The following is a 24,253-nucleotide window of genomic DNA, read 5'->3' as shown; positions in this document are numbered from 1 at the left end:
GATAAAGCACAGAGCAGGAAGAGACAGTTCAACATATTGTGTTGTTTTCTATGGAGTAAAATGGAGCCAAGGGAGTTTTAAACAGGGACGCATGAAAATTAGAGCTTGGAGAATGTTATTTAAAGGATGCCATCAGGTGATGAGACTCGTCAGAGCGAAGGGAAACTATTATTTGTTGTTGTTGTGGTTTTTAAACTAGTGGACTTCAATATGGAACAAGATTTCTGTTTGGTAATGAGTCAGGAACCAGAGGTCGAGTTACATTTAGGAGACAGTGATGCTGTCAGATATTCTGATTATCTCAAATGTTGGAACCCAAGACTTAAACTTTATTCAACCATTTTCCATTTTCATTCTGACTAACCCCTGTTTCTACATTTCCTTCATTGTTCACCTAAAACACATCAAAATCACAGTTGTAAGCTCTCTTTGGTGTGCCTCCTCCGGCTTAGGATAGAAAAGTGAGTTTAGGTCTCATTTGATCAGAGCACCTCCCTCCATATGTTTGCTGTGTCCGCTACATGGCTTGTGGCAAACTGCAAACACAATGCTTTTATAGATTTTTCTTGTTTGAACAATTGCTTTCTTCTTGCCACTAATGTCGCTGAAATCTTGGGAGAAATGAGCGACGAGGTAAACGAGCTCAAAAGAAGCGAGCCGTCCACCATTTCTCCTGTGGCTTCAAAATGTTCTGATTATTTAATCGTTTTCTAAATCACTTCGACATTAAAATAAGAGCCGTCGTTCCTTCAACGGTAGCTTCACATAACAATCAATATTGCACAAGTTGTTGGAATTTTTGTTTTTAATCGTAAACAGATGCAACGCGGGTCAGGTATATTTGTTAAAGCAAGTCTAAACAAGGAACACTTTCTAAAACTGCCAAATAAACTGCAACAATCGTCACATTTTTATTTTTATTTTAAATAACATTCTTTATAAAAATCCCCTGAAGAACGTATGAAGAGTGGCATCTGGCCGCTCTTCCTAAAAGGCCAGATTTGTGGCGTGCGCAACAATCGGTTGCCCTGGTAACTGACTCCTCTACGTCTGATCTGTAGATCTGTACAGGTCCTCCAGTGTCAGCAGCTTCTCGTTTGGGCTTTCAGATTTGCAGTTGTTCACAAATATGCACTACTTGATATTGGTGGTGTCACATAAAGTTGAGATTTGTGTCTATAATGTGACCAGAAATGTGAAATTCTGCCCAGTTGAGTCAAGAATCTTCGGAAAGCCTTAATATACTTCGGAAAGAGGCTGTCGGATTGTCCACTTTCGTCAACACAAAAAGCAAATTTAACTGGATGTACGTTGTTTTTGTGCGCGATAATTTGCATCGCATATACAGAAAATACTCATTGCCTTTTGATTTGTAAAGCAATTGAATGAGAGCAATTTGATTCACTCATTATAAGGAGAGAAAAATCCACTTGACTTGTATATCATTTAAACCAAGCCATTACCCAGCTTGTAGCAATTAGGCATCCATGGATTCTATAGAAATAGCCAGCAAAAAAAGAAAAGAAAAGAGTTAGATCATGCTTTTTTTCTCTCCTTTTTTTTTTTTACCTCAATCTCTTTGCAGTTGCGTAAAGCAAAAGAAATCATCTCACAGGGTCAGAGTGTAACATTATAAAAATTGAACATTCTCCCATTCTGCAGAACATCCTCAGGCTCGGGCACCTTGTAACAAAGATCCAATCGATGCTAGCAACCTTTATCACGTCTAGCTCTAATGCTGCCCACATCGCAAAGTTTAATTCTTTACTTTCACATCAAATTACTTTTTAGCTCAAGGCGAATTTTCTCCCAAAAAAAAAAAAAAAACAAAAAAAACAACAGAGAAAACGGTATCTCTGGTCCCAGCTTGAGCAGGACGGCTGTGATATATATTGACTAACATGGGACTGATGGCTGAATCCCAGGAGGGAGGATTCCTGGTTGCACATATCCAGGCCGAAATCTAAAAAAGTCTCTGCATGTGTAACTACACCTCCACGACAGAGTGAGCTCCCTCCCCGCCTTAGGCCACCTCAGTCATTAGCGCTGGTGCAAACTCCGGTAGCAGAGCACAATCCCAGCCCCGTTATCAGGTACGGTTGGAGGTTTCTCATTGAACCTGTCTTACAGTAGCCAATAATTCAATCGGAGAGCGAACTAAACCTCGAGGCTCTACCAGTTAATTAAAATCCTCCAAGCAAATTTGATCAATTTCACTTTATCATTTTTGATAAGTTCCTTCGGTTTCATTTCATGAAATTTGATTCCGCTGAAAACCGTGTTTGCCTGTGTGGTATGATTCCTGAAATAGACCCTATCCTCCAATGCACGCTCAATCTGATTTTTAATAATAAAGGATTGCCTTGTAATGCACAGTTCAACTTGAGTCAGAGCCGGTTTTTCAGCTCTTTTGAAAGAGCTGCAGTGCCATCATGTGGAGGTCATTCATAACTGCAGCTTTTGAGCTTGATACGCTTCAAAGAGAATGCTCAAACAACAGCAAAAATATATTTATTAGACAGTAAAAATCATGGCGATTTTAATTTAAATAAATCTGAAACGGCATTGATTTCTCATAAGCATGTGAAGTTGAATAAGCAGTCTGCATTTCTGGATCAAGAAGGTAACTATTTGCAGTTTCAGTTCCCTCCTCTAGATGTCTCCCTTTACTCACTTGTATTTCTGCTTCAAAGACAAATCTGGGGGGAAAAAAAGTGAAATTTTAATTTAACACAGTCTCATATTGGATCAAACATCTACTTACATAGATTTATGAGATCCTGAGTGTGAAAACAGATAAATAACTAAATCTTGAGGGGTTTTGTGAAGACTGCTTTGTTAATTTGATCAACATTTGGATCAAGTGACTGAAGTGTTGTATGAGGGCCTTTACATCCAGCTGGGAAACAATAAGAACCAAATGGAGCACACTGTGCATAATGAGATCCAGCATGATTTCTTCAGAGCTTTGGTAGTTTTATACTCAGTTATTTAGTTATTATTACTTTTTATTACTTTTTAAATTCTGCATTCTTCCCTTTTTCCTTTGTTTATTCCTTCAGTTTGAAGTTTCCTCTCTTCGCATTTTTCCGCAGTAAATTCAAAGTGAACTTTTGCATTGATAATCATGTTACTCTTTAGTTATATTCATAAAAACTGAACCGAGCAAGTGTGAATCTGGAAAAGTTTGGAAGTAGGACCTGAAAAATCCACTGAACCCTAAATCCTGTCTCACCCGAAGGATTTACTTATCGATCTGTCGCTGGTAAAAATATCTCCGGCGCTTGAATTCTTTAGCTAAAACACCTCTAAACAGACACAATGATCCGGTCAGAGGTAAACATTCATCAAGCAGATAAAACAGACAGCTCTGTTAAAAAAAATCAAAAGCTTTTCAAAAGACAAATTAGCTAACAGGAGACAAGTTTGCTTTCAATCACAGCACTAATTGTCTCCTATCTCTCCTCAGATCCCCCCTCAGTCAGAACCGACATTGTGTCCCACCGAGAAGACGACAGGAAGATCAAAAAAAGAGAAAAGTTTTATCTCCTTTTGTTCTCAGCAGCTACATGTCTCTTCTCCTGACTGTAGTCCCACCCTTTATCACAAAGTCCCCTGGGTTCCCCACTCAGAAACTTCCTGAAGAGGCTGCAGAGACCGGCTGCTGCATTTTTTTTTGTTTTTGTTCGTGATGCTGACCCACAAACACATCCAAGTTTGGATCTGCCTGTGGATGCAGAGTTGGTGAGAGGGGAGTAAACATCTGTCTCATTGGATTTGGGATTTTTTTTTTTTTCTTTCTTTTTTTTTTGAAGGCCACAAGAGAAAAAGCTCTGCTGTATAGACCACACAAGCAACCACTGTTTACCCACCCCAAGTTTGGTCATATTTGGCGTATAGACACATATGAGTATTTTATTTTTTCCAAGTAATGTAGATTTATGTGGTGTGTTCTGATTTAAATTCCTCAAAAATCTGCTGTTTCCTCCCTCGCTCTGAAACAGGAAGTAGAACTGTGGTTGTCTTCCGCTCGTCTTGTTTATTGGAACCCGCCTTCCTGTTTTTAGATTCCTTCTGATAAAAGCTGAAAATCCCCAGCCGAATGCCTAACACACACACACACACACGCACACGCACACACACACACGCACACACACACACACACACACACACACGCACACACACACACACGCACACACACACGCACACACACACACACACACATACGCTCAGAAAGATGCATGTTCTCTCTGTCCTCTCCCTTCTCCTTCTTTTCATTCTTCCCTCCTACTGTCTCTCAGATAAGTTTGGTTGATAAGTTTTGTTTCGGAGGCATCCCTTTATTACGGAAAAACATGCTCCTGCTGTCGTGTGGGCTTCATTAGGTGGATGGGTTGAAAGACTCAAACTGATTGATTAACCCAAACTGATTGAGACTTGGGATCAAAGAGTCAGATGTCAAAGTGTGAACCAGTAGGATGGGTTCAGATTAGTGTGTGTATGTGTGTGTGTGTGTGGAGCTCGGTGCCCTGTGCAGCCAAGTCAGGAAGGTATGCAGGTCAGTCCAATGGGAATGTCAGGAATGTCAGGGTAACTTAGACACTTTTCTGGCGCTACAGCCCACTACTTCTTTGATAATTATTTTCTTTAATTCTGCAGAGTTAAATCAACTGAACTGGTGTTGATTTAACTCTTTTCAGATTTATTTAAACAAGTTAGTTTGACAAAGTTCTAACTACTACTCAGACTATGTTTGAAATAACTCTGTAAGAGTTAAATTAACACCAATTACGATAAGGACCAAACAGACTCGGCATAGTGTTGATTTAACTCTGCAGAATTTGTTGTGTGGGCAAGTCCAGACTTAAATGTGACAGAATATAAGAGGTGGGGATGTGTCCACGTTTGGAGCATTTCTTGCTTTCAGTTCCCCGCGAGGAAGACGGGAATCAGGAATTCCTCCCAGCTCGAGCGCATGTGGTAAAATTCCACACTCCGTTTCAGCCCGAGTGTTCCCAAACACCTGCACTGAAAACAAGACTCAGCTGACCTCCCAGCTGTTCTCACATGAGTTTCCCAGCTCCTGAATGCAGTTCCCAGGCTTTAGTAAGCCTTTCATTTGATATCATAACATATCTGAGCTCCCCACCCCAACCCACCACCATCACCACCACTACTCCCCCATTCCCATCCCCTGGCTCTCTTCTCCTCCCTCCGTCTCTCCCTCCCTCCCTGTCTGGCTGGCTGGCTTTTTCACGGCAGCCTGTTTTCACTCAGCAGCTTTGACAAAGACTGGTGAAATAATTACAGCTGGGCCCTAACTCGGCCAGTGTTTGTCTCCGATAATCTCCACCGGGCCTGCGGAGTACAGGCCGTGTCATAGGAAAAGGAGGAAGGGGTCGATTGTTCTGAAATTGAGAGGCCGATGACATCATTTCAAAGAGCTCTGTTTGGCATGTTCGACACTCGCATAGTAAATAGGCGGTGGAGTACACTCACCGTATGTCAACAAAACATGTTGACTCAGACACGCAGATCTTGGCGTCTTTCTCTGTCGATTAGTGACTTTTATGTGGGTCACTGCAGCTTTTGTGTTTCTCGGACGCTTGCTAGTTTGAGAAGTAGTTGTTCAATGTAGATGTATCTTGAAAGTGTAACTTTGAGATGAACACCTGGCCTGAGGGGGCCAGGATGTCTTCTGTCAAGGCCAGAGGACAACATGAAGTCTGCTCGGTCTTCAGAGGAAGTGAATACACTTTTAAAAACTGCTCAGCCTAAATCAAGCCATCTTACTAACACAGTTTGGGTTAGTAAAATAATCCAATTTCACCAGACAAATTGCTAGAATTTAACCAATATAATTTATGTATGTTTTATGTTTGCAGATTTTAAATATTTCTGATGTAAATAATGTAAGTTTTAAATCCACAATCAATCTACTCAAATAAGTTTGTTAGATTCTTAGCTAATTAATCACATTCTGCTAATCTAATTGTTTTACTGTTAAAATAATAAAATGAGCTGGATTGCAATTATATTGATCAGCTGAACACCTGAACGATTTCCCTAATAAACATGAATAAGATCTGTTTTTAATTAGCTAAAACTGCCTCAGAAGCTAGCATGTTTATCTTTAGCATTAGCGATAGCTAAGCTACTTAAAACTGGGAACAAACTTAAACTCTTGCTCCAACAAAATGCAACCGCATGTCTTATACACACTCCTAACTATTAGTTAAATGACATTCATTCATTATCCAAACCAAACTCAATCGCAAAACCTGGAATATTTCTATTTTTCCTTTAAATCTAGATTTAAACAATTAAGGAGTGTCCAAGTTCAAGAGCTGCATCCTTTGGAGGACCAAATCTACCCGGTAGATGCTTTGAAAGCAACTTTGAAATTGGATTGGAAAACCTTGAGAATGACTCTTTCCTTTACCGCAGCCCTAAACACAAGCTGGTTTAAATACTTCAAAGCTTTCTAATTTAACAATTTAATTATATTTAAATAAACACCACAAGAATAAGTTTGAAATGGAATTTTGTTTGTATTTCCTTTTAGTTCATGCAAAGCACTTTGAATTACCTTGTTGCTGAAAATAAATAAAATTACCTTACCACCAATGTTTTTTATTTTTATGTTTCCACAATGCAAAGCATTTTGAAATGCCTTGTTTCTGGAATTAAACTTGATTGATTGAGAATGTTGAGCATAGCTAGCACTAGCTTGCACTAAATATAAAATTGACCATGGGGCAAAACTTATTTAAAGCTGCTTACTTTCAGTGCCAATGGCATAAACCAAGCATTTGGGCTGAAGAAGTCACTTAGTAATTTCGTATGTGGGTGTAAGAAGGGGAACAAGGGAAGAATCTAAGACCAGAGAGCAATAAACAGTGAATCACAGTTAAACAATGACAGAAAATGACCACATGAACTCAAGCAAGACAAAACTGAAGCTGCAAAACATTTTATCTGTTTGAATAATAAACCCAAACCACTATAGACCGTACACTAAAATGCTCCATCACAGAAAAGGTCGTCGTCGCTGTAATTTGCGGCGAGGGTTTGCGAGTGAGTTATCGGGGAAGTGTGGCGTGTAAATCACCGCCTTGCCACAACTACCAGCGAACCCGTAACTGTGTGATAGCTGCTCCAAGGGACAAGGCAGGAGCGCAGAGCCTCTCCATGGGCAAGCAGGGGAAGCATGGACACCCGGAGATATTTACATACAGTCAGACAGACTTCCTGGCATTGTCAGGCCGAGAGCGTTGATGTCAGATCCACTCCTTCCTGTGCAGGAGGGGAGAACGCCATGCGATGACAATGGGCCCAAAACAGGACAAAGAGGAAATGTTTAAATTTAGGCCACCTCTTCCACCATCTCCTCTTTCAGGGCGATGGAGAGCTGGAGCTGTTTAGTTTTCAGAATTCCTTCAGTTCTCCCCCTGCTCCCTCCCTCCCAGAGCTCCCTCTCCCCATTGTATCATTTCAATAGAAGGATTTTCACATTCAGAGAAAATCCCAAAGGAATATCAGCTAGTGAGACCAGAGTTCAGTCAATAACTTTTCACTGTCGCTTCAGAAAATATAAGTGCTTTTCTTTCTTTCTTTCTTTCTTTTTTTTTTTTTTTTATAAATCCGTGAACAAAACTTAAAGCAGCACCCAAAAATTGTGTGCTTCTAAAGCAGCAGGAAATGGATGGGAGATTTTATTTTCAAGGAGGCAAAAGGATAAATAGGGGCTTAAAAGATAATTTAAACTTCAAGTATGTATGTAAGGAGCAATGTTTACATTTTCTAAGCAAGTCATTTCTTTTTTCTTAAACTGAACTCAGAGCTGGTCTAAGCTATAGAAGAGCCCCCTGCTGGCCAATGATACCAACTAGGAAAACCCCAACTTCCAATTTAGACCATAAATAAATGAAACAAAAACAAAATAACAATAAACAAATAAATGAATAAAATAGTCATCACATATAATGTTATTGATAATTTTTGCTGCTAGAGTGTGAACTGAAAAAAAAATAAAATAAAATACTTTCACAACTACTGATATAACTTGAGTTGCCTTAAGTTAGGTCACTAGAGCCATGTGCATGTAGAAGCTAATCTTTGGTAAGGTGTAATTCACCTACGTAATATGTTGAAATAAATAGAAAAAACAGGCCAAGACATGTGGCTTTACTGGTAATCTGGAGCAAGTTTGATCGTTTTAACAGACAATCCTGCTATTAAAAAAAATAAAATAAAAAAAAATTTGTTAAAACGAGCACATTCAAAAAGGAATTTTGAATAAATATTCCAGTCTCTCTTGTTAATTATAATGCAAACAGTGTTAAATGTAGAATACAAAAGTAAAAACATAAGCATGGAAAAAAATACAAGGTATATGATGTGCTTAAATCCAAGGTAGCAGAAGTGATGGGGGGCTTAGGGGGGCAGAGGACCAAATTCTGCTTAGGGCCTTGTTCAACTTTGTGCCGGCCCTGGCTGATAGGGTTAGGATTAATGCCATTTTCGCAGAATTGTCGGGGGTGGTGGTGGTGGTGTGTGTGTGTGTATGAGAGCGAGAGACAAAGAGGGAGAAAGAGACCGAGTGTGTGTCTGCGTGTGTGTTTGCGTGAGAGCTTTATCACAAATCAGAGTTGTCGGCATCTGCAGGAGCTTTACGGGGCAAGAGTTCACGCGCTTCGTCTAAACTCGGGGAGTTTCTTCAGCTCTGATGAAAGCTGACGAAGTTTCACAGCCCTACAAACCAAACACATGTGAGCCTGGAGAAATAAAGGGAGTAGCTATCCACAATAATACATCCGCCTTTTTTTTTTTTTTTTTGAACAGGCGGACTGAAAGTTAAGGCAGCGCCTGAGTTCACCCACTGTTCAGGCGGTGTCTGACGACGTTACGGGACAGCAGCGGAGATGCCCTGTTGAACACGGCGGAGCTGTGCTGCGGGTGAGTCCACAGCTGGAACTTCATTTCTGAGTTTAGTTTAGCTAAAATAAACGCGCTTCCCCGTGGTTTTACTTTATTAATGTTTGTTAGTTGTAAAACTGTCCTCGGTAGAAACGGGACAGTGTCAGTGCTTGGGGAGTGTACTGAAGTAGGTAAATTGCGTCAACGAGTGTTTATAGACGCAACATTCCTGTGAAATAGGAACAAAAATTAACGCCCAAAGAAAACGGAGAAAAATACACTAACTGTATTCTTCTTGTTTAGTTAAAACTAAGTAGCTACGCAATAACTTTGTAACAGTGACAGGAAAAGACAGCCTTTGATCACTTTGTAGCCATAGCCTCTACTGTACTACACATTACTAATGGGATATTACTGTATAATTTGAAATAATGTTTATGAGTAGGAGCTGCGATAATATGTTTAGATTTAAATAAAGTGTGTAGTTTAAAAACTGATTGAAAGTAGTTGTAGCAGAGCCTGTCCAAATTTAATTTTGGGAATCCATTCAAACTATTTGTCCACCAGCCACCTCAGCAAATCTCCATGCTGGATCTTTATTGTAATAGGCACTCAGCTCCGCTTGTTCAAAAGGTAACCAGTGAGCCAACAATTAATTCCTTAAAGGAAATATTCATATTCATTAAAAACAAGAACAAAGTGCAGGTCTCGTCATTTTAAGACAACTGCATTCTTGAAAGTTTTATACACTTTTGTAAGATTACCTTCTGGTTTTACAACAAGCTATTTTTTTATTTTTTAAACTGCATGAACTCTTTTGCCATGACAAATTTGAAGCTCTGTCAAAATCACCAGCAAGTAACTCTAACCGGTTGAACAGTTTTTACACCTACAGTTTGAATAGTCGCACATTTGTGGTGAAATGTGACTTTAACAGATTAACCAAATATAAATTTTCCATTGTAATGTGCTGTGCAGAACCCATGCAGGCCGTGACTGGCATAAGTCTGAAGCCCACAAACATCATCAAAAGAACGGCTTTCCTCCTTTGTGATGCTTTGCCAAGCCCTTCCTGTTCCAGCAGCAGTTTGTTTGTGGGAATTTTTTATGCCCTCAGCTTTTGTCTTCATCGAGTGAAGTAAAGGGTATCCCACTGCCTGGACTTTAAAAACATACTTTTTGAAGCATTATCACCCGTGTCATGATTGGATGCTTCAAATCAACCAGGACATTTTCAGGTTGATCTTTTCGATCTATCACTCTAAAGGCCAGTGCTCCGAAACTGCTCCTGCTTTCTAACATGTTTTAGGTTGTGCGTTGTCTAAATGTTGCGTATGAATGGCTTCCACCATGTGCTGAGCTCTGTAGATCTTGTGAGGACTTTACATCTTCTTACGTTTTTGAATTGGTTTGCTTCTTGGCATTGCTATGAGAGTTTCTTTACTTACATTTCTCTGAAGTAGCTATGTACATGAAAAAAATCTTAGTTATCCCTAAATCTTTTGATAGAATAGACCAAGAAAGCTTTTATATAAATTTACTTCCTTTGTTCTATAGCTTATGATACAGATAAGCAATAAGTAAAAAGCTCCTAAAGCTCCTCTGTATAGAGAGTCTTTCTTTTAATTTGTTTCTTCTCTTCAAATCTTAGAAACAACCGGTGTCAGTTTTGGGGTGGCACCCCAAAGCCAAAAGTGATTATTGAATTTCAGTATTTTTTTATACTGTTGTCAAGTTAGAGTGTCTTTGAAAAGCAGTGGCAACCCTTAAACAATTGTATTTAATTAGTGTTTTATTTGCTACACCAACTCAAAGTAGCATTTATAAAAAAAGAATACATGTTTTAAAAAAACCCCCAAAAAACACACACACACATATATATATATATATATATATATATATATATATATATATATATATATATATATATATATATATATATATATATATAAACAATACATATTCAATCAGTTTTATTCAGCCTGGTATTCCTAATTAAAATAAAGCACAACTAATTGCCTTCAGAAGACACCTAATTGCTAAGCAGAGTCAAATTGCTTTAATTTAATCTCAGTTTCATTCCAGCTGTTCTCTGAAGGCCTATGAAGACATTTTATAGAGAACATTTGTGAACAATAATCAGCTTGACGCCCAAGGAGCACAGCTGACAGGACAGGGACTGCAGAGTTGTGGAGTCGTGTAAAGCAGGGCCCAGGCTAGAAAACAATATGCCATGGAGCACTGCTTAATCCATCTTCCAAGAGGGGCAAGCGTATGGTACACTTGCAAAGTAACCCAGATATGGTAGTCCACCTATGGAGGCATTAATCAGAGAAGCAGCCAGGAAGCCCATCTTCCACAGGGACGGGGAATCTGGAGCTAAATACAGGACAATCCTGGAAGGAAACAACTTAAGATCAGAGTGGAGATTTGCCTTTCAGCAAGAAAACAAAGCTACAAGAAAATAGCTAAACTCAAAGCAGAGTTGTATGTTAGAGTGGCCCAGTCAAAGCTCAGACCTAAATCTAAATGGGAAGAAATGGCTATTTGTTGATGCTCTTTAGACTGATTCTGCTTGATTTGTACTGCGAAGGAGAATGAGCAGAAATTTCTTTTTTTTTTTTGAGGATAAAACAAGGCTGGCATCAAATACGCCAAGTATAGACTCAGGAGGGGTCTGAATACAAATACATGTAAAATTCCTCTAAAGACAACTAAAGCTTGTGGTTTTAAAATGACCAAATGTGAAACATAATATTTTGTATCAAACTAATATATGTTTCCATTCCTATTTCTATGACTGCAGAATTTGCATTTGTAGAAAACTTTGTATTGATTAAAAAATGTTACCAGTAAAAAAAAAATAAAATAAAATAAAAAAAAACGTTAAATGTGAATTGTGATATCCGATTAAAAGGCCAGAACTTTGAAACTCATCGTAGCTTCAGAAGTCTCGCAACAAAAGTAACGTCTGCCGAAGGCCTCGATTACGTAAGATGCCCCCCTATACATCACAGGGATTACCAAACCATATGGACGGGTAGAAAGCATCATCATCATCATCATCATCATCATCATCATCATCATCCCCAAAAGAAGCTTATCTAAGTGGTGCAATGATGTCACAGCAGAAGCAGGTCTGAAATAACCAGACATCCCTGTAGTGAGTGTTTCCATGGCAACGCAGCCTCCCGGTTAAACGGGGGACGGGGGACTGTGTCTCAAATAATTACTTTGGATAATTGGTACCAAATATGATGGGAAGGGGGGCTTAGCTGTTGCTGACTTGAGGAACAGAAGTCCCTGTTTGAGAGTCACAGTCTAACTCTCTCACTGTGATAATCTTCATATCAGGTATTCCTGAATACTTGACCCTGGGTGAAACACAGTTGTCAGACTGATTTTACTCCCCTATATTTCCTGTAATATCGTTGGCATTCATTGCATGCATTTCCGGGTTTTTCTGTGTAAGTTAGAATTGAAGGAGCACATATGAAATGACAGTGTTGTCAGTTTAATGTCAGATTGCTGAATAAGAATGTGTTTTTGCTCCTTCAGGTGTTTGAAAAAAAGAGAGAGAGAGAGAGAAGACCTAAACATGATGTTCACCGGAGCTGATAGCTGACACTGTAGAATGAGAGAGGATGGAGCAGACAGACAGCCCTGCCACAGAGAGCAGCAACCCTAATGGGTTTGTCAACCGAGTGTTCAATGTTTCTCTGGATGTGGAGAACGAGACAGGCAGTGTTTGTATTCAGGAGACGGGGCCGGGGCCCGTGGAGGTGCAGAAAGAGAGCCAAGCTGCCTCCTCTCAGACCCCTGTCAAGGACAGACAGGAGGTCAACCGGAGGGCCCGTGCCACGGGGGGCATCTGGCGCATCTTAAACCGAAAGAGAGCCGTCCCTGAGCTGGAAAGGAGGCCCCACTCCATGATCCTCCCCGGAGAGGCTTCCATCCCTAAACTCTCGTTTGCAGACAAAGTTCGGTCTTTTAAGAAGCTAAAATCCCCTGCCGTGTTCAGAGGAAAAACAGGGAAGTTGTCCACTGCCAAGTTCACCAGCTCCTTGGTGGATGAGGAGTCTTTCTGCCGTGACATCGGCACTCCGCAGCAGACCAGCAAGAGCACCCTTCGAAATAGAGGGAAGAGGCATTCGTATGCCGGCTACACGGTGGACTTCGACTGCTCGTTTGAAGACCTGGACCTATCTGCGCCAATAGATGGCCTCCAGCCCGCTGTTACAGGAGAGACTGTTGTCCAGAATGGCTGTAAACCTTCTGAAAGAATTTCATACACTAAGAGAAGCAATAGCAACTCAAACAGCTGCAACAAAGTCAGCGCAGACTGTGAGGAGCCCAGTGTTAGGAGTAGCCCCAGAACCCATCACAGTGGAGGGAGGAGGCACAAGGATGTGTGGAGTTACCTGAGGAGGATTTCCCTCTTGGGGAAAAGTAACCCCGTGTACTCAGAGAGAAGCTTTGACTCTGAGCTCCCCTCGTTGGACAAAACCATGGACTCAGATTTTGGATCTGTAGACTTCGAGAGTGTCAGAGACTTTCAGCCGCCGCCCCCGAAACAATCGGACACAAAGGGACACTTTGGTGGTCTCTTTAAGTTTTTTAATAGTGTAGCAGAATCTGCCAGAAAATGGCGGACAACTTCACGGTCCTTCTCTCCTCCGGAGGGAGAGAGGACTCCGATGACCTCCCCGCGGGCCCCACAGCGCTCAGTGGACAACATTCACAGTGTTTCTCTCACACTCCACAATGAAGGATCTTTAAAACCCCAACCAACAGAACTGTCGCCGCTCGTTGCTCAACCCTCAAATCCCAGTAGCTTTGACGGTGAAACGCCAGCGCCCACAACCGGTGGACAATCCCCCAAAGTTGCCCCAAAAGCCTTTAGAGCTTCTTCAGGATCTCAAGCTGTTAATGGCCTTCAGAGCACGGACAACGCGACAAACCACAAATCCGCTGCGATTGTAGAGAATCATATTGAGGATTCAAGTTTAAGCACGGAGGCTGAAGCTGATGCTGAGAGGGTTCAGCTGAGCTGCCTGTGTCAAGAGGAAAAGGTAGGGGGACAGAAAGGAAATGAGCAGGATTCCAGGGATACTCCGCTTGACTCCCACCAAGTACAGGAAGTGAATGTCCAATCACAACAAGGTGATAAAGAAAGCACAACCAATAGCGTAGCAGCCTCAGATTCTACTGAAGAAATTTTTAAGGTAAGGAACGAAAACCTGAAAAGTGCTAATAATAAATTTGACAGAGAAGTTGTGTACTTGTTTTGTTAGTCTGTTGTTGTATCTCTATTTCTTTAAGAGAATACCATATCCGTGTGTAATATGCTGTGTATTTTTTTTTTCCATAACCACATTTCATTGCAGGCATTTTTCACTTCATTAACTTTCCCAGAGGCATGTGTCATGTAATTACTGCACAAATGCTAAAAAGTTCATTTATGTAACTGCCTTAACCATGGTCATTCTTCTGCTTATTAAAAAAAATCACCTGAAACCTGGAATATAAAGTGCATCAGAGCTGCAACTTATATCTTTATGATACGGTCTGGAGTGGGTGAATGGATAGATTTGAGACAGCAGCCCTCATGTTGTCCTTTTGCCCCATCTGTTGGAGAAAAGATGTTACAGTAAATATATATTAAAAAACACACACACAGCAGCATGTTACAAAAGTTTGTCCTTCCCCGTTTGACCAGCTTTTTGTAGCCTGCAAAAAAAGCTTGCGTCTCCCACCGAGCCTGCAGTGTCAGGATACAGCGGCCCTAGAGATCCGTGACGTCAGCGCCTCTTAACGGCGACCGCCCCTTCTCAGAATTAGTCATCTCCCTCCTAGTCATCCCAACGAGTCAGGGCATGTTAGCTTCTGACTAAATGAGATATGACATCTCAATACTCAGCACACTTTCATAGGGGTTTATTATGCAGAGGCAAGTGCTTTAGGAGCATTTGTTTAGGGAAAAGTGCTAATCTTGTGTCCCACAAGCGTTTAGCAAGGTCCTGCGTTTTACACCCAGGTGGGAATCAGATCTATACATTAAAGTTCAACTGAGTTCCTTTATTTTTTTAATTGTGTCCTTAAGCCATTTGTGCTTCAAAATTCAGTTTCTAAACCACTACTACTTAAAAAAACAAATTCATATATCATTGGGTAACTTATTTAATTTGCAGTACAGGAGCCTACACACAGTATCTTGTAGTAGTTTTTGTTCCCCTTTAAAAGGTTGCACATTTTATCAAGATTTTATGCACAAAGTAAAGCATTGTTGCTAAGCAGAAGGATAATTACAAATGGTTTTTAAATTGTTTTACTTTTACACCTCTTTAGTTTGACAGTCTTGGATAAAATCCCGTGGAGCCAATCCCTTGTAAAATCACCCAACTGGCATGTAGAGTTAATCTCTGTGTGATATAATCTGAAAATAAACACAGCTTTCCTGTATAGACTTTTGGGATTTCTTAGAGAATGTGAGCGAACAAACAGCATCATCAGGTTTAAAGCAGGGATAGGTTATGAAACAAATTCCCAGGTTTCAAGCAACCTGTGCTGTTGGAGCCGTCATCTGGCTGTCCACCCAAAATGAGAGCATTGATGAAGTAGCCAAAAGGTCCATGGTAACTATGGATAAGTGAGCAAATCTGTTAGCGACACAACTATTAGCCATGCACTTGTTGTCAAAAGAAGTAATAATAAATCAAAATCTTGCCTTTTCAGGAGTGCACAGATACCCAAATTTTATCAGTAGTTTCATTAGACTATGAGATTGTAGAAAATGACTTAAATATTGATTGTCGAAGTGGATACCAATCGAAGCTTAAGGGGTTTAAGTTCTTGCTTGGCACAGCACTGTTGTTCCATCATGCATTCCCCATCAAAAATATCTGGAAATAATTATTTATATGAAGTACACGCATACCTGCAGAAAGTCTTCATGCAGAATGAAGAGTTCTTTATTTATTCATATCTGATGTGCAGCTAACAGCTGCAGCAGACGAGACCAGAACTGAGAAAACCCCCCTGTGGTATGATGGAACGTCTTGATTTAGTGATGTGTCAAAACATGTTTCCAAATCTAGTTTGAGGGCTGCAAACTAGACTGTAAAAATAGTTTTGTTTAGACTTATTCCCTGATCCTCATCATGATTAAGTAATGAAATGAACCTATGCATTATTTACAACCCTTCTTAATAATTACCTCATGGTAAAAGAAAAAGAAAAGTGTTAGTCTGTCGCTTAAACTCGGTGGTTTTTCTTACCTGATTACCCACACATGCATTGCAAGTAGAAACACAAAGTGTCGACTGATGGAATTTATCTTTTGCACAGAAATATGAAGCGTAGCTTGTCAAAACTGCAGACGTACTCTCCTTATTCCCTGCACAAGAAATGCATTGTTGCGCTTGTATGTGGGCCAAGCGGCTGAGTATCTCTGCCAATCCCAGCTGTGTGAGCAGATTGCCAGCAAGACAGGCTGCAGTGTGAGGCAGCCCGGACCAGCCCCGGCCCAGGCTTGCACAGAGAAGACCTCTGTGCCTCACAGGAGGTTGCTCCACCGTCCCCGTCCGGCCTCGGCGGTGCTGGACCTGTGGAGGTCCAACCCGGAACGTGAGATCTACACGCACTATAGCGAGGTGGGCTCCCTGCCCCGGCTGAGACGCCGGCCAGCTGCCACCATGCTGCACTCCCCAGGGCAGAGACGGACGGCTGCACGCTCCAGGCCTTGTTCTGTCATAGAGAGCAGTGTTACTAGAGAGACCCAGTCGACGGAGCTGCCTCACAGAGTAAGATGTCAAGAAGCTCGATATTTTCTGAAATTAAAAAAAATAAATCAGACGCTACCTTAAAGTATGCATTTTCAGAGTCTATAATATGCAGATGTGAGAATATATCAAGCTAAAAGTAGGATGGCCAAGACTCACTCGTGGGCTCCACCAACTCACTGATAAATATAGAGCAAGTCCGTAATGAATCAAGCACACTCTCCAGGCTTTGAAGGGCAGCCCAGGACTAACCCAGTATTTATATGCCGCTCACTGTTAGTTGCAACAATGCCTGCATGCTCTGCCTCATTTACAGAGGCCTGCATTTCTGAACATTTTCCTTCTTTTTCTGCTCCTCCGTCTCACCAATTCCTTTTTTTCCCCCTTTCTTCTTCCCCTGTCTTTTTTGGTTTCTCTGTATCCATCCTTCATTTTCAGTCTTTCTCAGTGGCCAATTTTCTGCCTCATCGCTCCCATAAGCTTCACCTCTCATTGGCCTAACCCAGAGTCAGTTCATTTTAACCTGAGAGAACGCCTTGGTCGGCATGATGTATAGTCTCTCTTGGTTTGCTGCGGCGCACGCATGGAGGCCAGTGCACCAGAATAGAGTTGCTGGGATGTGGAATACTTATATTCACAGCAAAAAGAAAATAAAAAAATAAAAAAGAAACGGGACAACGCAGAGAAGAAGGTTTCTTTTAAGGTGAAGGGTAGAACAGTGTGTGATTGTGTCATTTGCAGTTGCGTTATGTGGAATATATGTCCTAACCACCCCAGTACCCTCTAGGCTTTGTCTCGCCCTCCGGGAGTGTCGCCACTCGAGCCCCCGCAAAGGGCATCTCTGCAGCGGTGTCGCTCGCTGCCTCTTCCCCCCAGCACTCTCACCGCCTTGGCTTTGCTCCTGCCTACTTCAGGTAATCGCACATATTCTTGCTAAAAATTTGCAAATTTATGCACACTTTCTTAATTCTTGACCCGTTTTTCCGTGCGCTTCCCACCCCAGTGGACATGGGCCAGTCGTCCTCGTCGGTGCGCCTGAGGTCCGGAGGCTCCACCAGCTGCAGGCGGAAGAGGCTGTTGAGACCCGGGTCAGAACCACTGCAGGTCAACATAGTGAGTCAGACACACCCCTCAAATCACCTTGCAGAGAGCTGCAGCTTTATTTAGTCTGTGTTTCTGCCAGTGGGTTTATGATGCCGAGGCCTGGCTTGTGCAAGCATAGCACAATGAGGTTGTTTCAGAGAAAATAAGCAAGTGCTAAAATGGCTTTAGTGGGTCTTTAATAAGATTATGAGGGAAGTGATTCGTCTAGAAGGTGCAGATGTTGAGGACTGTCATGCTGCACTCTGAAGGAGTTACGTCACTTTCGCGCTTAAATTTCTGACATAAAAAAATATTAAATGTCTGGTGAAATCTGAATTGGCTTATTTAGTAATAATGTTTTCACATAGTAGCCTACACAGGACTTTGCAAAAATATTGACAGCCCTTGAACTTGTCCACATTTTGCTACGTTACATTTAGAAACTACAAGGCATTTTGTTAGCATTATGTGACTTACTAACACAAAGTAGGGTTTAATATTGAAGTGGAAAGATAAGGACACGTGGTTTTCACTGTTTTTCCAAATAAAGATTTGTAAAGTTCTCCTGCATTTGTATTCATCCTTCCAGAGTCAATAATAGAACCATCTTTTATTGCTATTACCTCTCTATGTTTGTTTTTACCCATTTGTCTTTGCAAAATAGTTCAGCAATCACTCAGATTAGAGGAAAAGTAGTTAAATTCAGGTCTGCACTTTGACTGGACCATTCCAACACATGACTACGCTTTGATCTAAGCTATTCCCTTGTAGGTGTGGCTATATTGAGGGTTGTTGTTCTGTCTTTTGGAGCCTCCAAACTGGTTTTCTTCAAGGAGTGTGCCTGCTGAAGAAAAGTATGCACACAGGATGATGCTGCCACCGCCATGTTTTCAATGGTGTTCAGGGGGATGTTCAGTATTACTGCCAGCATTTGGTATGGAGGACCGAATGTTCATTCTTTGGCTTCATTTGATCAGAGCATCTTCTGCCATATTTTTATGTCTCTACTAAAGTTTATTTAGGGGTATCAGAAAAAACAGGGCAGAAAAACAAATGTCTTTTTGTGCCTCACTTTTAAGGTTTTATTAATAACTTACTCATTTACATTTTTAATCACATCCCACTTTACTTCGCTTTGTGTGGCTCTACCTCGTGAAATCCCAATAAATTAGATTAAACTTTGTGATTTTAATATGACAAAATGTGAAAAAAGATCAGAGGATGTCAGTATTTTTGTGAAGCAGTGTATCTACAAGGCTGCGTCTTTGTCAGCTGTGTAAAAATTAGCTGCAGTAGATGTAATGCTACACAGGAAGCAAATCTGGGCCTTTCAGCGCCGATCCTTTGATGTGCAAGTGGCCTCTTGGGAACTCCAGGGGAAGGAGAGGCAAAGATTTTCTAAAACATCCATGACGGTGCGGGGAACAGTTCTCCAGCTGAGCCCGGGTCGTCTGTCCGTGAAACCTTGAATGCACAGATCCCATATCGATTCTGTTGTTTAATCACAAAAAAGCCAATTCTCTGCTTCCAATGAGTTTTTCTCAATGTGCTAACAGCTATGTTTCTATGTTTCTGTCAAATGTACATCTGCATGCTGTGATGTAAGGAAACACATAATGTCTAGAGTGTCATGAAAGCATCTAGGTAATCTTTCCTCTACATTGAAACAATTCGTGATGTGCATCCACAGACGACTGCAGACAGTAAATTAAGTAACATAGGCAGCTCATTGTCACTACAGTGATGCAGTCTGTTGAAGTGGCAGATTATGAGCCCCCACTGTCAGCTTTCCACGGCTGCCACGTCTCTGGACTGAAACCGAGTAAGCTTCGTCCTTGAGGAAACGAGAAAGCTGCGTTTTGACTTTGATTATAACTTTTTTTTCCCTTCTTCTTCTTCTTCTTCTTCCTGATCTAAATTGTATTTGTGAACCGCGGCACGTTGTTGCTATGACATTCGGCTGGCTCCTGTTCAGCTTCTTTGCTTCTATCTTTAGGCATCCTTTTTAAGCATGAGCTAAATAGAGAAAGTGTGTGGGTGAAAAGAGAGAAAAGGGGTGGGAGAGAAGGGAAGAGAGATGCTCCCTTTGTCACGGCCCTCCCCTGGGGGCTGCGAACACGGACATGTAACACTGAAGAATTCGAGCTTGAATGGCGAGAGACTGAGATTCAAATGAGATACTGTTATTTTTGTGGAACAAATCCGGAAGTCGCTCATGAAATACTAATAAGAAACATCAACAGTGAACAAAAAAAAAAAAAAATGGGGCTGCAAGATATCTTGGCTTCCCTGCAGGCAAATGGTTTTCTCTCACAGGGCTGTCTTGCTTGGATGTGCTGTTTGGAATACAGTTAAGTGTATGTTACAGTCTTCCTGTTATGATGACGACTGAAGCCGTGAGGCCGCAGGCAGAGAGAAAGCATTCTCACTGCAGTGGATTAGCTACTAATGCTGACGCCTCTTTTCTCCCTTTCATTTAAATGGATTTCTCCCCCAGTTCTGCTCTCCTCCTTCTCTCCTCTCCATTTCTGCTCTGGTGTTACACTTTCATCATGGTGTCCTTCCCCCTTCCCCACCACACACACACACACGCACACACACACGCCACTCGTCTCCACTTCTGTCCCGTCTCATTCTACACTTTGCATTAAAAAAATAAAAAAATAAATAAAAATGTGGGCAGTGGCAGTGTTTAATTCCTGTGCAGATAAGAGGCCTGCGTGATGCGTGTTGCTAATGCTGCGCCCGAAGCTCTGCTGTCAACTTGTCCAGAAGGAGGGGAGTTGTCTTATTAGGGATTTCATGCAGATTAGGACTTTCAACAGAAATTGTATATGATTAAGTTGCAGTATTAATCATATTATGCAATGGTATCCAGTTACTACAAATACATGAGTCAGCAGGCAGGAGCTAGTTGGGCAAACAACAAGGCATGGATGAAAAGGAGCAAAGTTGATTTGAAGGACTTCTTCTTGCTTTTCTTTCTATCCATGTGAGGAGAAGACGGAGCAGCACCAAAAATGAGCTAAAGCAAATTATTCAAACACTTTTTCACATTTTTGTTACTTTACACACACAAAGAACAACATGTTGTTTTGGGATTATATGAAGCACCAATAAAAATAACAGAGAAGTGAAAGGAAAATTATACATCGTTTTCAAAATGTTTACAAGTGTTTCCAGCCATCTTTACTTCGATACCCCTAAATAAAATCTAATCTACATCATTATTAGTGACCTGTGTGTGACTTAATCTAAGCAGAAATACAGATTATCTGGGAGACAACAAAGGAGACCAGAAAATAAATATTTTGGGTGATGGAAAGCCAATGCCTGGTTCACATGGCCAGATTATTAAATCGTCGGCTGATTTTCAAAGCTTGAGAGTCACAACACGTGACGATAATTTTTTTTTACCTGTAACAGATTTGGTGTGACGTTTGTGGAGTTGAGCCACATGGACAGAGCAAAACGTCACACACAAACATTTAGATGTGAGACAGGAAATCTCACAAAACCTCCCTAGACCAAACGTGAGTTCAGATGAACAAACATGGCCGACGGACAAGACGCAATGGCAACACATTATGGACTAACAGAGAAAAACACAATAGAAAAAAATCTCTCTGATGTCCGTCAGACTTTATAGTGCGCCATGCCCATTGTTTTGTCGTCTTTGTTTCGAATCCCCCTGTGTGTTTCCTTCACCTGGCTTTCTGATTGGCTGCAGGCCGGGTTCAACAGGCTGTGTGCTCATTTGTCCTCAGGGGACACCGTACACGCTGCGATGTCGGGTCAAGACAATCCAACATGTTGAATATCCCAGATTTTAGATCCGAACAAGTGGACCAGATCACTCTTAACACACCAAACACAGCAGGAATAACTCAAGAGACATCCTGATAATCGGGACGTTCTTAAGATTCTCCGAAGGAGAAAACTGGTATAAAAGTTTTGCCATATTAACTAGGCATAACAGTTATTAATTGGGTCAATTTGGCGGAAAAAACTGCCTTTAGATTTCCTTTGCTTCACATTTTTCCCCTTAACTGTTGGGAACATAAAATCTCAAACATATACATAGCAGTTTTGTTTATAGATAGACAATCTTAAAATTGTGTGTTTTTTTTTTTTTTTTTTTGCCTTTTTATTGCTAATATACAAAGCGACTCTGTTTGAATGATGCATCCTCTTCGAACACACGCCCTTTACATGCTGCTACCCAGAATTCAGTATTAAATCTGTCAGGACAGATGAGTCATTACATTGACATCTTTATTATTAGATTAGCAGCGAGTAGCACCAGCTAACGATATCTTAGCCAAACACACTGTACATGTAATTTCACCTAAGGCCTTATTTTGGAGAAGCCTTGGGAATAGATCCATGCCCAGAATAACTGCACGCACGCATAGTTTGCGCGATAACCCAGAGGCGACCCAGAATCCTTCATCAGCGTTCATTCAGCATTGTTCACCTGCCAGCGCGCCAACAGCTGCCGCTGTTTGGGAGAACATGATGAGCTCTGATTAATAGCAGTGTCCCTGCCTGAGTCTGAAGCGGATGGTTGGATCAGAGCTTCCCCGGGCTGATTCTTCCCAAAGAAATGGGTTGATGGTGTATGCATGGCTATGTGACCACGTTTATGCTGAGTGTGTTTGTATGCGCGTTAGGGAAAGGAGAAAGGCTCAGGGCCTTTCTCTTACATAAGCATAGAGGCGGATTCCACCGCTCGCTGCAAAAGCCATTTGGACTTTTCAGGAGAGCTGCATGCTCTCTGGTGCTGGAGGAGCCGTGCTCTCTGGCCCATCCTGTTTTACAGCATCGTCCTATTGTTCACTGTACTCTGTCAGATCATGCACAGACTTGTGTGTGTGCGGCTCGTGTCTCGTCAGAGCCGGAGTATGCACCGTTCCATCTCTGTGCTGCGCTGCTGGCACGTTGGAGGAGTAATAACAAGGTTGCACTAACAGGCAGTGATTCCTATAATGAGATTCTTTAACACATAAACACTTTCTGCTGAACAGCAGCGGTATCTTTTGGGTCGTATTCCATTTCTAATTTACCAGGATTCACACTGTTCACTATTTGTGACTCACTGTTTATTTTTAGGCCAGATGGTTGGTTATCAAGGATTAATCCATTCCAGGGCCTTCAGTCAAAACACTGTTGCATGCTGTCAGTCTGTCTGACAGGACAGCCTTAGTGATAATTTAGTTTCGTTTTTTTTCTTCATTGTTGACACTTACTTTACAGCCTTTATATTACAAAGTTGGAAGAAAATTAATAAACGTTTATTATTATTAGTTGTAGTAGTAGAGTGATAACAATTTTATCGATAACATTGATCAAATTGTATCAATGTAATTGTGGTACACTAACTAACTTTTCAGTTAGCTTGCAGATAATAATAACTATTATCTTATTATCTGCAAACTAAGCTGACATTAGTGGAGTATTTAGTCAGGTAATCTGCTCTTGTAGACGTTTTATGTATTTTGTCCAATGAAATTCACCACAGACTTCACAAAGCAGGTTGTGGATTTCACATTGAGTGTTGGATTTTGATGCAGTATAATTTGTTAAAGACAATTTAATGTCGATAATCCTGCAATATGGTTGAAGTAGTTTTAGTTTTTAGATTATAGGCTGTTCAGTTTTTCATTCCATATTGAATTTTGCCCAGTGGATTTTCTTTTATTGTACTTAATAAACAAAAGAAGAACTGCAAATGAAGCCAACATTTTACAATAATAATTGATTTTGTCAACTAATTTTCTCAAAATAAATAGTGGAATTGAATTCGGACTCATTGCACAGCTCTAGAAAACAGACAGTCAGTATCTGGTATAGATATTTTTTGCGTGCTATAAAGCTGATGGTCTTAATTCCTATTCCTTTTACCTCATTTTTTTCCCATGAACATAGCTATTATGTATGTTCTTGGTTATTTTATCATTTTAAATGATTCCAAATATGTTTTCTCACTTTTAAAAAGACACCTAATTGTATTTATATGTGAAAGGAATGACACATTATGAAAGTATTTAACACATGTATTTGTATTTTACAAATGTTTTTGTCTGTGCAGCTTCTTCATTCAGAGGAGGGAAAAGTTTGTAGCTTTTGCTGTAAAAGATAGTTCACTGCCCAGAACTATCAGGCTAACAATGAGTCATCAAGTGCTCTGAGAGTCTTTACTAACTACCCCAGCTGCATTTTGTGATTTAAATCAAACACACTCCTCTAACCATGATCACTTTATCCTGCCATAAAATAATGAGACAGAAGCTAACTGCCTTCTCAGTTTCCTGAGAGTTCGGATGTATCCTGGAGGGCTCTGAGTACGATGGGCTGCATTTTTCTGGCAGCTGCCACTTCTCGTGTACATTATTTAGCCTAACTTTTTCCCTCTGACCTCCCTGCTACTGTGCTACACCACATGCGGCATAAGAGCAAACTCTCCGCTG

The 24,253-nt window shown here is 41.0% G+C and overlaps 1 protein-coding gene across 3 annotated transcripts in view; it reads left to right on the top strand.

Moving 5' to 3' along the window:
- The first annotated feature begins 7,012 nt into the window (after positions 1 to 7,012).
- Positions 7,013 to 24,253, top strand: part of LOC106928832 (uncharacterized) — a 60,420-nt gene continuing 43,179 nt past the window's right edge. The window contains exons 1-5 of one of the 3 annotated variants that reach the window (XM_088009759.1): positions 7,013 to 8,958; positions 12,478 to 14,144; positions 16,383 to 16,721; positions 17,488 to 17,614; positions 17,704 to 17,813. In XM_088009759.1, coding sequence (XP_087865885.1) covers positions 12,564 to 14,144; positions 16,383 to 16,721; positions 17,488 to 17,614; positions 17,704 to 17,813 — 2,157 coding nt within the window. In that variant the 5' untranslated portion in view covers positions 7,013 to 8,958; positions 12,478 to 12,563. The remainder of the gene's footprint in view (positions 8,959 to 12,477; positions 14,145 to 16,382; positions 16,722 to 17,487; positions 17,615 to 17,703; positions 17,814 to 24,253) is intronic. The other 2 variants (XM_015005354.2, XM_088009760.1) reach the window with 2 other exon arrangements.

This window comes from Poecilia mexicana, unplaced genomic scaffold (genome assembly GCF_051168715.1).
Source record: "Poecilia mexicana isolate PSO_F unplaced genomic scaffold, ASM5116871v1 scaffold_10, whole genome shotgun sequence".
Lineage (NCBI taxonomy): Eukaryota > Metazoa > Chordata > Actinopteri > Cyprinodontiformes > Poeciliidae > Poecilia > Poecilia mexicana.
The sequence above is the reverse complement of the archived record's forward strand: the minus strand, read 5'-3'. Positions and strand labels throughout refer to the sequence as shown.